At 47.9% G+C, this 15,597-nt stretch overlaps 1 protein-coding gene across 3 annotated transcripts in view; it reads left to right on the forward strand.

Annotated features, from left to right (window-relative positions):
- ELAPOR2 (endosome-lysosome associated apoptosis and autophagy regulator family member 2) overlaps positions 1 to 15,597 on the forward strand; it is an 82,758-nt gene that overhangs the window by 46,658 nt on the left and 20,503 nt on the right. For all 3 annotated transcript variants that reach the window (XM_087722425.1, XM_087722423.1, XM_087722424.1), the window contains exons 3-10: positions 1,533 to 1,728; positions 3,231 to 3,378; positions 5,441 to 5,527; positions 8,472 to 8,577; positions 11,440 to 11,592; positions 12,558 to 12,646; positions 14,027 to 14,207; positions 14,965 to 15,093. In XM_087722425.1, the coding sequence (XP_087578551.1) occupies positions 1,565 to 1,728; positions 3,231 to 3,378; positions 5,441 to 5,527; positions 8,472 to 8,577; positions 11,440 to 11,592; positions 12,558 to 12,646; positions 14,027 to 14,207; positions 14,965 to 15,093 (1,057 nt within the window). In that variant the 5' untranslated portion in view covers positions 1,533 to 1,564. The remainder of the gene's footprint in view (positions 1 to 1,532; positions 1,729 to 3,230; positions 3,379 to 5,440; positions 5,528 to 8,471; positions 8,578 to 11,439; positions 11,593 to 12,557; positions 12,647 to 14,026; positions 14,208 to 14,964; positions 15,094 to 15,597) is intronic.

Raw genomic sequence — 15,597 nt, forward strand, 5'->3', positions numbered from 1 at the left:
TGGTCCCAGGCATTGATTTGCTCTTAGTGGCAATCGGCTGCTTGATTGAACCAGGCAACAGCTGGCATCTCGGAGCAATTCCTCTTTCTGGGCAAGGGGGCTATTCAGGGAACAAAGACCCAGCCCTGGAACATGGAAGGAAGAGGGGAAGGGGTCAAGGGGTCTTAATGAAGCAACCGAGAACTTGAAAGGGAAAAGGTTCCCCTCGCACCTATGTGCTAGTCGTTCCCGACTCTAGGGGGGCGGTGCTCATCTCCGTTTCAAAGCCAAAGAGCCAGCGCTGTCCGAAGACGTCTCCGTGGTCATGTGGCCGGCATGCTTCAACGCCAAAGGCGCACGGAACACTGTTCTCTTCCCACCAAAGGTGGTCCCTGTTTTTCTACTTGCGTTTTTACCACTGGCCTAAAACTAGCCCAGGTTCTCATTCACTGCAAATTATGTTCCTCTTTGCTGTAGGTCAGGAATGAAAACGTACTTAGAAGAATGTGTGGGTTGTGGTCAAACCTGAAAGTCAAGTTTGGTCAGAAGGCACACCTGTAAATCTCCACTCCTAGGTGGTTCCTCTTGGTAGGAGGCCCACAGGTTCCCCATAGACAAACATTGTAAAGAAAAGAACATTACAAAAATTGCATGTTCTCCTGTAGGTGAATTATGAGTAAAAGTTCAGAAGATGACCTAAAGAATATTGGTTGGATCCCTTCCTCCCTTCCTTCCTTCCTTCCTTCCTTCCTTCCTTCCTTCCTTCCTTCCTTCCTTCCTTCCTTCCTTCCTCCCTCCCTCCCTCCCTCCCTCCCTCCCTCCCTCCCTCCCTCCTCCTCCCCCTTCCTCTCTCTTTCCCCTCCTCTCCTCTCCTCTCCTCTCCCTCTCCCCTTCTCCTTCTCTTTCTCATTCTCCCTCCCTTCCTCCACCCCTCCTCCCCCTTCTCTCTCTTTCCCCTCCTCTCCCTCTCCCCTTCTCCTTCTCTTTCTCATTCTCCCTCCCTTCCTCCATCCCTCCTCGCTGCAGTGTTAGAACACAAGGAATAAATTCTACTTAATCCTAGCAAAATACATATTTATTTTGAGCTCCCAAAAAGCAGGCTACCTTTGAATAAACTAGCTACAAGACCCAGATGTTATGACCCCCTTGAGAGATTTTGGTGGCAAATTTCACAGCTTCAGTTACACAACCTCAACTGGTAACAATAAGTTACCCCAAACTGTTAAAAACCCAACCAAACCCTCAGAAGGAAAATGTTTTGTTCCTTGCCACAAATTTGCTGCATGACCATTTCACTTTCGGCGAGTCTTTAAGTAGGACTAGAAGGGGAGGTCTGGAGCAGCCCCTCCTCACCCAAACCTCTCCCTTCCATAGTTCAAACACAAAGGGCCCTGAGGAGCAAAAAACGGGGGAGCAAATCCATGGAGCAATTTAGTGCGGTTCCCCGAGTTGCTGCTACTACTGTTGTGAGTGAATTGTGCAATATTTAATGCTTTTTAAAAAGGCAAACGTCCCTTTCTCTACTAACCGTTTGCAAACGTTTTCCTCCGCAGCTTTCTCGTGCGCTTCTGGGGAATACCTGGAGATGAAGAACCAGGTTTGCAGCAAATGCGCCGAAGGGACTTACTCGCTGGGAAGCGGGATCAAATTCGACGAATGGGACGACCTGCCGGCAGGATTCTCTAACGTGGCCACGTACATGGACTCCGCCCTTGGCTCAACCGAGAGCAAAGCAGACAGCTGTGCCAAGTAAGGACCTGGCGGATCTTCTGCTCCCCAGGGCATTGTTGAGGACCAGCCCCTTCTTCTCCTTATGGATGCCAAGGCGCCAATAGTAGCCGGAAGATGCCAGCTAGAGCAGTGTTTCTCAACCTTGGTGACTTTAAGTCCTGTGGACTTCAACTCCCAGAATCCCCCAGCCAGCTATGCTGGCTGGGGGATTCTGGGAGTTGAAGTCCACAGGACTTAAAGTCACCAAGGTTGAGAAACACTGAGCTAGAGGATGTAAACTTGTGCTTCCCTGGCAATCATCCGGCCTAGGTTTAGCATTCAGAAGGCCGGGATTCTCCTAGAGATCCGTGTTGCAAAAGAGCCTGAGGATGTATCACACAATTATTGGATGCAGAATCTTGGAAACTAGCTGGTCCAATCTTTGTCCAGTGTAGGAAGCTTTGTTGTGACGTTCCTGGTTGATGGTCACCCGTCCTGTCTTTATTTAAGTATCTCTAGCAAAGGCTGTTATGTGTCAGCTGGGTTGACAAAGCCACGAATGAGGAGGTGATGAGCCGCCTGGGGAAGCCGAGAGAAATCATCAAAGCCATTAAAAAGAGAAAGCTAGAAGATTTCGGACACGTGATGCAACACCCAGAAAATACGGCCTCCTTCACTTAATCTCAAAGATTGAAGGCAAAGGCAGTCCGAGGGGCTCTCGAGAGCCTTCTCCAAAATGTCCCCAATCAGAAAGCACCCATTCTCCGGCGCTCGGCCTTCCTTGTGGTCCAACCCTCACAGCCACACGTAAACCCTGTAGCCTTGGCTGGAAAAGGAAATGGCCACCCACTCCTGTATCCTGGCCAGGGAAACCCCATAGACAGTAGTATCGAAAAGGAAATAGACCCGTTAAAAAAATCTTTGCCTTCTTTAAGAAAAACGAACTCCCTTCCCCGATTCCAGTTGTTTAGTAAACAGCCTATTGACACAGGCCAAGTAAATAATTAAATAAAGAGGCTATAAGTCAGAGGTGTCAAACACAAATCCTGCGGGCCAGATCCTGCCTGCGATGTCAGATCCAGCCCGTGGGAAAATGTAAGGGCCCCGCCCGTTTCGCTTCGGCCCAGTCTACCCAATGCAAAGAGGAAACATGCCAACGATTTGGGGAGTGGTGTCAAGCTGGCCATGCCCACCCAATCATCCACGCCCACTCAGTCACAGCCACCGGGTCGGCCACACCCTATGAGTGGTGTCAAGCTGGCCATGCCTACCCAGTTATCCACACCACCGAGTTGGCCACGCCCACCGAGTCGGCCATACCCCATGAGTGGCGTCAAGCTGGCCACACCCACCCATTCAGCCATGGCCACCTGTCCCCCCCCCCCCCCCCACCACCAAGGTCAACCACAGCCCTGATGCAGCCCTCAAATGAGATTGTGTTGGACACAATCTGGCGTAAGCGAACAGCTCCAGATATCTATCCATCCGAGAGGCCCGGCTGGGATCACACAAGGCTTTGTTTCTCGTTATATTTGTTGCAGATCTTCGTGGGCCCCTCGTGGGAATTACATTGAGTCCAACAGGGACGACTGCACCGTCTCTTTAATCTACACCGTCCACCTGAAGAAACCCGGCTCCGTCTTCTTCGAGTACCAGTATATTGACAACAACATCTTCTTCGAGTTCTTTGTAAGGGCAAATCTCTGCGCTCGACTCACCTTGAATCGATGCAGGTTTATATTTAGGGATTCCCCCTTTTCGTGTCCCAGAGAGCTACGGTTCTGGCGGTGGTTGAGTCCTTCAGATGCCCCCTCCTCATCCCTACTCCATGGCTTTAAAAGCCAGCGCAGCATTTCGTGGCTAGAGAAATCAATTCCCTAATCCTGCGTTGTCAAACAAAGGTGGACTTTGAAACTGACTCAAAGAGAAGAGGGCACGGGGCAGCGATTATAGTCCTTATTCTGCAGTTGCTGAGATACCTAGGAGACAGGTGGTGTCTTCAAACTTGGCAACTTTAAGCATAGCTGGCTGGAGAATTCTGGGAGTTGAAGTCCACAAGTCTTAAAGTTGCCAAGTTTGGGAACCCCTGCCATAAGGGGAGCCGCCCATCACTTTTAATTGAGAATCTTTTAGTTTTCAGAGTGTTTGAATTAAGAACCTTTCGGTGTTTGCTTTTCTTAAGCAGACAAAACCACTGAAAACATCAGCTTGAAACTTCCAGAGGTTCTTCTAGAAACATCTACAGACTCTGAGCCACGTTGGGTAGCGAGGACCACATCGGATGGACTCTGTAACCCTTGAAGGGACCTTGGAGGTCTACTAGTCCAACCCCCTGCTCACGCAGGAGAGCCTATATATCTGACCTATAAATGGCTGACCAATCTTTTCCTAGGGCTACGAAACCCATACTTCAAATGTTACAAAGCCCATCCTGCACGGCCCTCAGGGGTGATGTGATGTGAAGGAGAGAAGTCAGTGGGACTGAGACACAGGAGATCCTCTCCGTCCGAGGTGGCGTAGTGGTTAGGGTGCAGTACTGCAGGCCACTTCAGTTGACTGCAGTTCTGCAGTTCGGCAGTTCAAATCCCACCGGCTCAAAGGTTGACTCAGCCTTCCATCCTTCCGAGGTGGGTAAAATGAGGACCCGGATTGTGGTTGGGGGCGATATGCCGACTCTGTAAACCGCTTAGAGAGGGCTGAAAGCCCTATGAAGCGGTATATAAGTCTAACTGCTATTGCTATTGCTATTGCTATTTTTAAAAAGTTAAGAGGGCTGCAGTGGTTCAGTTGAAACGCTGAAACCAGGACCAGCCTTGTTGATCACCTGCCCAACGAACATTGCTGCCTAGCGCTCTGCTTTTTGTTATACGTTGCCCTCTGACAATTGGAGGCACAACATCTTTCAAGGCGCGTTTGTTCCTGTTAAGCGACAGGGAGAAAAGCATTGGATATTCCCTCTCCCAAGGCAGCTGAGCTGGTTCCTAGCCTGCCTACGGAATCCGACTGCTCCAGGGTCTCAGCCTGATGGTTTTCAAGTGATTTGCCAGCTTCCTGGCGTGTGACCTGGGTACAAACCACACGAGAATCTACAAACCACAAAGGCTTTTCCTACGCCAAGAAACCTCACCGTTACTTAGCAAAGCTTTGCTTTTCACCAGGAGGAAGGGCAACCCTAGGTTTTGTGCCAGTCATGGCTAACCCTTTTGTCGTCGTGTGCCGAAACTGCACGCCCGGACCCATAATGCAATGCGTGTGGGACACACAGCCCCGCCCCTGCGCATGCACGCGCAAATCCCACCCCCCAGTGCCCCGTTTTGGGCCTAGTAGGCCTCCCTGCAGCAAAAACAGGTCGTGAGGAGGCTTGCACCGCCCCATCTGCATTCCCCCTGACCCCCATGCGTGCTCACGTGGCTCTCCCCCTCCTCCACGCATGCATCTCCCGCATGCATCCTGCCTCCTGCGCATGCACAGCAGAGACCCAAACATCAGTTGGCCGGGAGGAGGCGCACGCGTATGCGCGGTGGAGCTGGGCTCGGGTGTCTGCCCCACGTGCCATGGGCTCCCCATCACGGTTTTATGCACAGCACGGTTTCCTTCCCTTCCCATCGGTCCCCCGTAACTCCCCTGACTCTGCAAATGGGGCGATGGCCCCCCGTGACTCCCTTTGCGACAGGGCAAGGCGTAGGTCGCACAAACCCTCATTGTTTGTTTGCCCTTAGGATTTATCCTGACTTTGTTTTTTTTTTTCCAGATCCAGAACGACCAGTGCCAAGAGATGGACTCCGCCAGTGACAAGTGGGTGAAACTGACAGATAACGGAGAATGGGGCTCCTATTCTGTAAGTGGGGCTTTTTGGGGCTTCGGTCGGAAGTTCTTGGTCTTTCAAAGCGAGGCGTTTTTTAGAGCGATGCTGTTGTGCTCAGAACATCCCAAAGTGGTCCAAGCCACGTCCCAAGGTCAGAAGGACTTAGCTCTAGATCTGACCATTGGTGCCCTGGCTGGACGAGGCTCCGGGGTTTTAACAGGGGACAAATTTCATGGCCAGATTTTCTGACCTCAGGCTGTTTTGACCTCAAAACCTTTTGTGAGTCTCTATCACTTGATGGCTGAATAATGAAGTGCTAACAGCCCAAAAGGACATGTTTTTTTAAAGAATATATATATATATATTGTTACTCTGTCATTCTGTCCTTCCTGTCTTCCTTCCTTCCTTCCTTCCTTCCTTCCTTCCTTCCTTCCTTCCTTCCTTCCTTCCTTCCTTCCTAATCACTGGAGGTTTTAAAGCGATTAGACAGCTATTTGTCTGAAATGGCTGAGGGTTTCCTGCTTGAGCAGAGGGTTGGACTAGAAGACCTCCAAGGTCCCTTCCGATTTTGTTACTCTGTCATTCTGTTCTTCCTCCCTCCCTTCCTTCCTTCCTTCCTTCCTTCCTTCCTTCCTTCCTTCCTTCCTTCCTTCCTTCCTTCCTTCCTTCCTTCCTTCAGAATCACTGGAGGTTTTAAAGAGATTAGACAACCATTTGTCTGAAATGGCTGAGGGTTTCCTGCTTGAGCAGAGGGTTGGACTAGAAGACCTCCAAGGTCCCTTCCAACTCTGTGATTCTATGAATGGTCTCACCTCTGCTGCTTCACCTGGACTGACGAAGTGGGGCAGTCACTAATTGACTAGGCTTATGCTTTACACTAAGCCAGAATATGACCGGTTCATTTTGTGACTTAGTGCCACAAATTGTTATGCTTGGTTATGGAAATCTGTGCTGTAACGAGAGAAGCCGCTGCAGCTTACTTAAAAATATACATATATATATATCCCTGGCTTTAAACGATGCAATTGATGGTTGAAAAAAAGCATTTAAGTGGGACTGCTTGAGTCTTTTTATAAGCAGCCTCCCAGAGAACTCCAGTTTTCCATATTCACAGTAAGGATAAAGCAGTTCCGTTTTGGGACCCTGTTCCTGGTGTGAGGACTGTCTTCAGAACGGTGGAGAGAAACCTCGCACAAAGTGCTCGATGGTGTGAGACACTCCGTTCCAGTTGCACGCCCATTGGCCTTATCACACGTGTCAACATTTCTGAGCAAACTAATGGGCTGAGCCAACAGGGAGAGGCTTCCCGTTTAGAAAGCAACTCCTTTCCTCCTTGTTTGGATTTGAGGAGGGGTGTGGGAATTGTGAGTGCTTGTGTTGTGGTGTGTCTCGTGTGTGTATGTTTAAATTGGGTTGTCGCTGTGTTTGGCTCCAGTTAGTTAATGCCTTCAAGGCACCTTCAGCAAAACGAGGCGTGGTGACTCAAAACTTCACATCAATCTCAGTGTCCCAAAGGTGCTTTTTTTTCAGGAGGCAACTGGACTTTCTGGTTTTTCTCCGAAGAGGTTTCGCTTCTCCTCCGAGAAGCTTCTTCGGCTCTGAGTGGATGGTGGGAGATGGAAGGATTTATGCTCCTTGTAAACAGAACTGGTCCTCTGCATCCTTCGAGAGGGTGTTTGAAGCACTTGGAGGTTCCTCAGGGCCACCTGAGTGGTGCAAACGGTTCCTCCAGTGAGCAATTTTTTCCCCAGGAACAATTCTCACCACTCAGGTGGCCCTGAGGACACAGAGGGACCTCCAAGTGCTTCAACCACCCTCTCGAAGGATGCAAATGCCCAGCTGCCTGCAAGGAATATCAATCCTTCCATCCCCCACCATCCAGTCAGAGCTGAAGAAGCTTCTGGGAGGAGAAGCGAAATGTCTTTAAAAAAACCCAGAAAGTCCAGTTGCCTCCTGAAAAAAGAGCTCCTTTGGGACAACCGGGATCCGGGTGACGGAGAATCTCTACAGACTATCAATCTCACCGCTTCCTTAATCTATTTATTTATTTTTTACATTACCTTCTATGAGCATTTGGCTAGTCAGAGATTTATACTTGCCAGGAAAAACCTTTAAGTGTCTCTTGACTAAAAGACCGGACTGCCACTTCTCTGAAATGTGTAGGGTCTCCTGTTTGAGCAGAGGGCTGGACTAGAAGACCTCCAAGGTCCCTTCTAACTCTGTTATTCTGTCATTCTGTTCTCCTTCCTTCCTTCCTTCCTTCCTTCCTTCCTTCCTTCCTTCCTTCCTTCCTTCCTTCCTTCCTTCCTTCCTTCCTTCCTTCCTTCCTTCCCAATCACTGGAGGTTTTAAAGAAGAGATTGGACAGACACTTGTCTGAAATGGTTTAGGGCAGTGTTTCTCAACCTTGGCAACTTGAAGATGTCCGGACTTCAACTCCCAGAATTCCCCAGCCAGCGAATGCTGGCTGGGGAATTCTGGGAGTTAAAGTCCGGACATCTTCAAGTTGCCAAGGTTGAGAAACACTGGTTTAGGGTCTCCTGCTTGAGCTGTGGGCTGGACTAGAAGACCTCCAAGGTCCCTTCCATCTCTGTTATCCTTAAGACAGTGACTCCTGCTTGAGCAGGGGGTTGGACTAGAAGACCTCCAAGGTCCCTTCCAACTTTGTTATTCTGTCATTCTGTTCTCCTTCCTTCCTTCCTTCCTTCCTTCCTTCCTTCCTTCCTTCCTTCCTTCCTTCCTTCCTTCCTTCCTTCCCCATCACTGGAGATTTTCGCAAAGAGACTGGACAGTCACTTGTCTGAAATGGTTTAGGGTCTCCTCCCTGAGCAGTGGGCTGGACTAGAAGACCTCCAAGGTCCCTTCCAGCTCTCCTGCGATTGATTCATTGGCCTCTTTCTCTGACATCCGGTCTGTGCTGTGCTTACTCTGTGTTTCTGGAGTACTAACACTCCAGTCCTTCCTCCCTTCCTTCCCAGGTAGCGCTGAAATCAGGAACGAATATCTTGTACTGGAGGACGACCGGGATCCTGATGGGGTCGCAGGTGGTCAAGCCCATCCTTGTGAAAAACATCACAATCGAAGGTGAGTCAATATGACAATTTTGTTCTCATTGCAAGGAACGAGAACTCTTGTCTTATAGTAACCACTCTTGTATTTTTAGGGACTTAAAAGAGTTCTATTCTCTATTTTTCTTTTTTTTTTCTTTTTCTTTCTTTTTTTTTCTTTTCCCTAAAAATTGTTTTTTTCCCTTATAATTTTAGTGTAAAATACAAAATGAATAGACCAATGAATACTAGAAATACACCGAAGCGAGGTGTAGAGGGAAAGAAGAGGGGGGAATTAAGAGGGAGTGAGAAGGGAATGTAAGGAGGGTGAGATGGTGGGAAGGGGAGAAAGGAATGGCTGAGGGGGAAGGGAAGTAGAAGAGGGGATTGTTGGAAGGGGGAAATGAAAGTTGGAGGGGTAGAAGGAAGGGTGTATGTAGGATAGAAGTGTTATGAGTTGTATTTATTGCTTTTTTTTTCTTTTTAACTGCACAGTATTTAAGTGATTGTATAAAGGAAAATGAAAATGAAATAAAATGTTTGAAGGGAAAAAAAAGAGTTCTATTCTGCTTTTCTTCAAAAATCAAAAATAAAATCAAAAGACGTATCGTGCAAAATCGGTCATAAAAGCACCTTGATTCTAAAAAGCATTTCTTCAAGGAAAGCCAAATAGCAGAAAGAAAAGGGAAAAATAACTGGGGAGAGAGGATTAAATCAGAACGCAAAGAAAATGGAGAATAAAAATAAATAAATCCCAATGCCTTGAGTGGTATTTTTTCAGAGTGACGCTTTCTCTCCAAAGGCACACATTTTCATGAGGCTCAGCTCAGCCGATCAGCCGCATAGCTGGTGGATGGGGCACCAACAGGAAACCCCCCCAAGTTGAAAAGGAATCCTTTAAAAAAGTAAAAATAACAACAATAATAATAATTTTAAAAATCCTGGAAAAAGGGACTGCCTTTTTCTATACCGTGGCCAGGGAAACAATATAGACCTGTTCATGGAGACTCCAGGAATTTAGATCAACTTGTGAGAATCTTTATATTTGCAGCTGGAATGGGGAATGTATAGGAGAAGACTTAAAAGGAAAACGTGAAGTTTCTGATTTTTGATTTCTTATTCTTACTTTGCCACTCTTATATCTCTCTGAGGGAGATGGGAGGTTAAGAAATAGGGAATATATCTATCTATCTATCTATCTATCTATCTATCTATCTATCTATCTATCTATCTATCTATCTATCTATATTAATGTACACTAGTTGAGTAAATACAGCAGTTTGATGGATGAGTTAGTTACTAGGAGAACAGTGACACCTGCTGGATAGAAACGAATCCGCAGGGGAAATAGTAGTTTCACTGTGGCTGAATATTAGTAGCAGGTGAAAAACTAAAATTCATATTGAAGCAATATCTTCAGGAGCTCAATTTGTGATTTATAGAACAGTAGATAGAATAATATCATTAAGCAAAATGGTCGCTTTTTTGTAGAACAGCAACAAGAAGAAATGCATTGGGTGGGGAAATAATTATACTTTCTAATTTATGTGCAATTTTGTAAGTTGTGCAAATTTTATTATTATGATATGGGAGCAATCTGCAAAAAAATTTGATTGCAGTCTATGGAATGGATTACACTAAGGATTCTTTTTCAATATGTTTTGAGAGAGACAGACGTTTTGCTCCCATCTGCCTCCCAGGAATTCCTCTTCTTCCCACCTCAGCCCTTTTTTAAAACCTCTCGGCCAAACTTTTGAATGAAAGTGGACACTGAGTGTAGAAGAAGACATGCATCCCTAGGTGTCAAAGGGATTCACAGAACTTTATTCTTCAGCTGTCATTTGAAGAAAAGCGAGCCCTTTCGTTCAATAGCGCTCTTGAATTTTTAAAAAGAAAGTAGATCTGTTATTTGTGTTAAGTTTTTTAATACATCCTCCTCTTTTTAGCTTATAAAGAGGCCTCCGGCTAACTGGAGAAAATTCTAGGTAAATAGAATTTTGAATTTTGTAGCTAAACAGGGATTGAACGTCAGATAATCTTGCTCCAATCCAGCATTATGCACTTCAGAATATACTCATAGATAGATAGATAGATAGATAGATAGATAGATAGATAGATAGATAGATAGATAGATAGATAGATAGATAGATGGATGATAGATAGATAGATAGATAGATAGATAGATAGATAGAGATAGAGATAGAGATAGAGATAGAGATATATAGATAGAGATATAGAGATATAGAGATATAGAGATATAGAGATAGATAGAGATAGATAGAGATAGATATAGAGATATAGAGATATAGAGATATAGAGATATAGAGATATAGAGATATAGAGATAGATAGAGATAGATAGAGAGATATAGAGATATAGAGATAGATATTTAAAGTCACAACCCCTGGTATGCCCCAATTATGGGAGGAAGCTAACTGCTTCCATTCTCTGTCAATTGGCTCGTCACAAGAGTCCATCACGAGAGAAACCCAATATTTTTACTGTTGCCTTTGTTATATTTGTGTTTTTTTATTTGTGCTGATAAATAAATAAAGGGAGACTAGTATAGATCTATTTCAAGCTATTTAGCTCTCATCAGCTAGCCGTACCCTTACTGGGATTCGAACCTGGGCTATATTACATATTCCAAGACGTCTGCCTAATATGTAATATAGCCCAGGTTCGAATCCCAGTAAGGGTATGGCTAGCTGATGAGAGCTAAATAGCTTGAAATAAATCTATACTAGTCTCCCTTTATTTATTTATCAGCACAAATAAAACACACACACACTTAAATACACACACACACACACATCCCTTGATTATTGCAATTGGAACCTGCTTCTGGGTGGCTGTGTACTTTCTAAATGGCTCTCTCCCCACGCTTCTTTCTCTGCAGGGGTGGCCTACACGTCTGAATGCTTTCCCTGCAAACCGGGCACCTTTAGCAACAAATCAGGTTCCTCCCTGTGCGAAGTCTGTCCAAGAAACACCTACTCAGAGAAAGGGGCCAAGGAATGCACCAGGTGTCCAGAAGCCACCCATTACTCAGGTACTTTCCCTTCTCCAAGGACCACCGGACGGCCCACTTCTGTTGGGTGGAGATGTTTCCTCAAAGCTAAGGAAGATTTCAGGCCGATTCGAAGATTAGAGATCCACTTTTTATGAAGGCAGCTCTAAGAACTCATAGCCAGCCTCCTAAAGGCTGTGCAGGATCTGGTTTTTTTTGGGGGGGAGAGGGGGTGGTGGCCGTTTTTGTGAAAAACGGGCAGTTTTTTGCTCCCCAGGCCCCCCCCCCCAGGAGCACTTAGCAGGCCTCTCAAACTCTCGGCATGCCCCGTTTTTCACAAAAAAATAATAATAATGGGAGGCCTGCAGAGTGCAAAAACTTTTTTTTTTTTAATTTGCCTCTTCAAAATCTTGGTGCATCTTGTACTCCGGTGCGTCTTATACTCCCAAAAAATACGGTAATGCAACTCCACCTCCTCTTTTATTAGGTCTGTTTCTTTTAGACAATTTAAATCCCTCTAGGTGTGTATTCCATTGGCAGGGTTTCATCCCACCAAGTAATGGCATTAATGCCATAGTTGCCCAATTAATCTGTGGGATAGTTTAAAAACGGGCAGGAGATTCACGCATGCACGCACAGAGGGCTGGGCAACCCCCCCCCCTGCTCATCTGGCCTATTGTTGCTTCCAGGAGGTTGCAGGGATGCCTACTAGGCCCAAAATGGGGCATGGGGGGGGGCTTCTGGGTGCATGCTCACGGGGGGGGGGGCAGGGTGCCACGGGGCTGTGTGTCATGCACACATTGCATTAAGTCTGCGGGTGTGCAGTTTCGGCACACAACGACAAAAAGGTTAGCCGCCACTGGCACAGGGTCTCCTGTTTGAGCAGGGGGTTGGTCTAGAAGACCTCTGAGGTCCCTTCCAGCTCTGACTCTTGCTTCTCCCCCAATGGAAGAAGAAAAAAACCCCCGCACCTTCAGTGTTTCGTGTCTCGTGTCTTTTCCTTTCAGACGAAGGATCAGGCCAGTGTCTGGAACGCCTTCCTTGCTCCAACAAGGACTTCTTCCAAATCCACACTCCCTGCGATCGGGAAGGGAAAGTGAGTTGCCTCCCTCCCCCTGCCTGCTCCCCGTCCCAAGTCCTCCCAGTCCGTGTGTCCAATGGGGACGTCGCAGTGGGTCACCCGTCAGAAGCCTCCCCTCGGGAGTCTCCTCCTGTGGCCAGGGATCTGCTCCCGGGCATAAAAGTCTTTGGCTGGGCTGAACTCTGCTCCGTTCGTCCCGTAGGAGAGTAAAATGTTTGTTCCAGATGCCTTGTAGGGAGGCGGCTCCAGTTTCGAATGTCGAGGCAGAAAACCAGCCCACGCCTGACCTGGTTGCGCCTTCTGGATGTTGCCAATAGAAGGGAATATCTGTAGCTCAGGGTGGAGGATCCCTTGCTGGTCTCTGGGCTGGGGGGTTCTTTTGCAGATGTTTCATGACCCAGCTAGGTAGCTTTTTCAGTGTTGGAAAGGATCAAACCCCACTCCCTTCCAGCACTGACGATGTTACCTAGTTGGGTCACGAAATGTCTTCAAGAAAAGCACCGGAGAGCCCACAGTTCTTGATTTTTCAAGTTAATGCCCAAACAGTTCAGAGCTAGACTTCCGTGACATTGTGGTACTTTTCAAACATGCCGTAACTTAATCCTTACTCACTGTGTTCCCCCTTCCTGCTCTGGTTTCGGTGGCTGTGGAGAAGGAAGGTTCCCACTCTCCCATCAAATGTTGACTATAAATGTTGAACTACATGAATTTATCCAACACAGATAGTGGATAAATATTTTGCATGACTGTTCAACATCCAGACACTTCTTCAGCAGTAGCTGACCTTCAATGGTGTCTTGATTGCTGTGGACCGTGGGATTTAATTCACTTCATATTTGCCTCAGTCACTAACTTCCTTGTGTCTTCTCCAGGCCCACGCCTGGCTTCCACCTCCTGTTGGGTTGCTGTCAACCCTGAAGCTGGCCTGGCCTGAGGCCATTTTGAGGCTTCAGCACTGACAGACTAGAGCAGAGGCATGGGGAGGCCGGGAACAGAGATAGCTGGGGTGTTGTAGCCAAAGCAAAGTGCTTTCTCGTGGGAACCAAGGTCATTCCTGCAGGTGCTGGGAAGGAGGGGGCTGGAGCCACTGGACAGCATCCTGATTGGGCCACGTGACTTGATTGTTTTGAGAAAGTGAGAAACGTTTACTTTTAGTGAGGTGAAACCTGCGGGGATGTTCAGAGCTGGTTTTCACCAAGTCTGTGCCAATGCGACCTATCCGGTGAACGCATTCTTTGAGGAAATGGCCCGCCTGGGGGGGGTTTTCTTTGCTACGGGTGTCTGACTTGGAACCCGGCACCTGCTTCCTTCCCTCGCTCTCTTTTCCCTGCCTCCCTCTGACTGTCCCGCCTTCCTTAAGCCTCCGTCTTCCTTTCTGCGTCTCCTCGTTTCCAGACCCAGGTCATGTACAAGTGGGTGGAGCCCAGGATCTGCCAAGAGGACGTCTCCGAAGCGGTGAAGCTCCCTCCTTCGGGAGAGAAGAAAGAATGTCCACCTTGCAACCCGGGTTTCTACAACAACGGCTCCTCCTTCTGCACTCCGTGTCCAGCAGGGATGTTTTCTAATGGAAATCAGGGTATGAGAAACTGACCGGGACGGAAAGTCTGGATTAGCAATAGAAGCCCTCTCTTGTGGCCAGCCAGTGGCCAGTGGAGCTGGCAGCAGAGTCAGACAGGGAGGAGGGTTGGGGAGGAACATCGACCAGTCCTGGAGTCTGGGGAAGGCTCTGATGAAGGTCTCTGTATGGGAGGCAGAGAAGGGGCCAGGGCCATATGCCAGTTATCAGCTGCCTTCAGACATCAGTGAGGCAGAAGAACAGCTGGAGCCTGTTCCCAGTGTACGCATGCGCAGAGTTGCCAGACGAAGGGAGCAGCTAAAGAACAGGGGTCGACTTGGGAGTAAGGCCACAGGTGGACGGTGAATGGCCCCTCCCAGAGGGAATAAAAGAGGAGCGAAAGGGGAGTGGAGTTTGCAGGAGACAACCAGTTCGCTTAATTGGTTTGTGACTCTCCAAGACTCCTGGCCAAATTTTGCTCATATCGCCCTGTGGGTGGGCGCTTTGCTAGCAGCTGTGGTTCTTCTTTCCCAAGGACTGGCCCATAGATTTCCACTGCCCTCCTCTCCTCTGCCTTCTGTGCATCTGCGTGTCAGGCACTGGACCCAGCTGTTCCTCCTCTTCCTCATCAGTCGCTGACCCTGGCTCCCCCTCCTCCTCCTCCTCCTCCTCCTCCTCCTCCTCCTCCTCCTCCTCCTCCTCCTCTGATTTGGAGGGGCCGGCAGCTGACATGCCACAACAGGAAGGTCTTAATTCTCTCCTCCTCCTCCTCCTCTAGAGTGCAAGGCGTGTCCTGCTGGCACCGAACCAGTGCTTGGCCTGGAATACAAGTGGTGGAATACGCTGCCTCTCAACATGAAGACTTCTTGCTTCAACGTTGGGAACTCCAAATGCGATGGGATGAATGGTGAGCTGGCCTTTATCTTACATTCCCCGTCTCTATCGCACTGTTGCTCCAGACCCTGCAAGAGATGTTGGTGTCAGGCCTGCAGCCATCTTTCCTTTTGGGTCTCTGTCCTGCCACACTTTCCATTATTCTACCGTGCATTTTCTATGGTGGGAAAATGGGAGGCGGGGTTATACAGAGTTAGATGCTATGTAGCCATAACAACATTCTTTCCAGAAAGCCAAGGTCATCCTTTGTCTCTGCACCTCTGCACCTGACCAGATCTGGATGGGAGGAATCTGTCTTCATGGCAGTGGGAGATTGGATCATGTGATGGACTTGTGGGTGTGGGGGAAGGATCTTGAACTTTCAACTGGGTGGGGAAAACCGGGAAGCCTTCAGATTCGGGTTTTCCCAGATGTGCCAACGTGGCTCTCTTCATCAATTGGGACTTTGAGCAATACTTTGCCTCGGACTCTGATTTAATTTTGGAGGCTCTTTGTAACCCTGACAGTTGGATCAAGC

Source organism: Thamnophis sirtalis, unplaced genomic scaffold, assembly GCF_051295495.1.
Source record: "Thamnophis sirtalis isolate CommonGarterSnake01/CBP01778 unplaced genomic scaffold, rThaSir2_p1.2 scaffold_9, whole genome shotgun sequence".
NCBI classification, from domain to species: domain Eukaryota; kingdom Metazoa; phylum Chordata; class Lepidosauria; order Squamata; family Natricidae; genus Thamnophis; species Thamnophis sirtalis.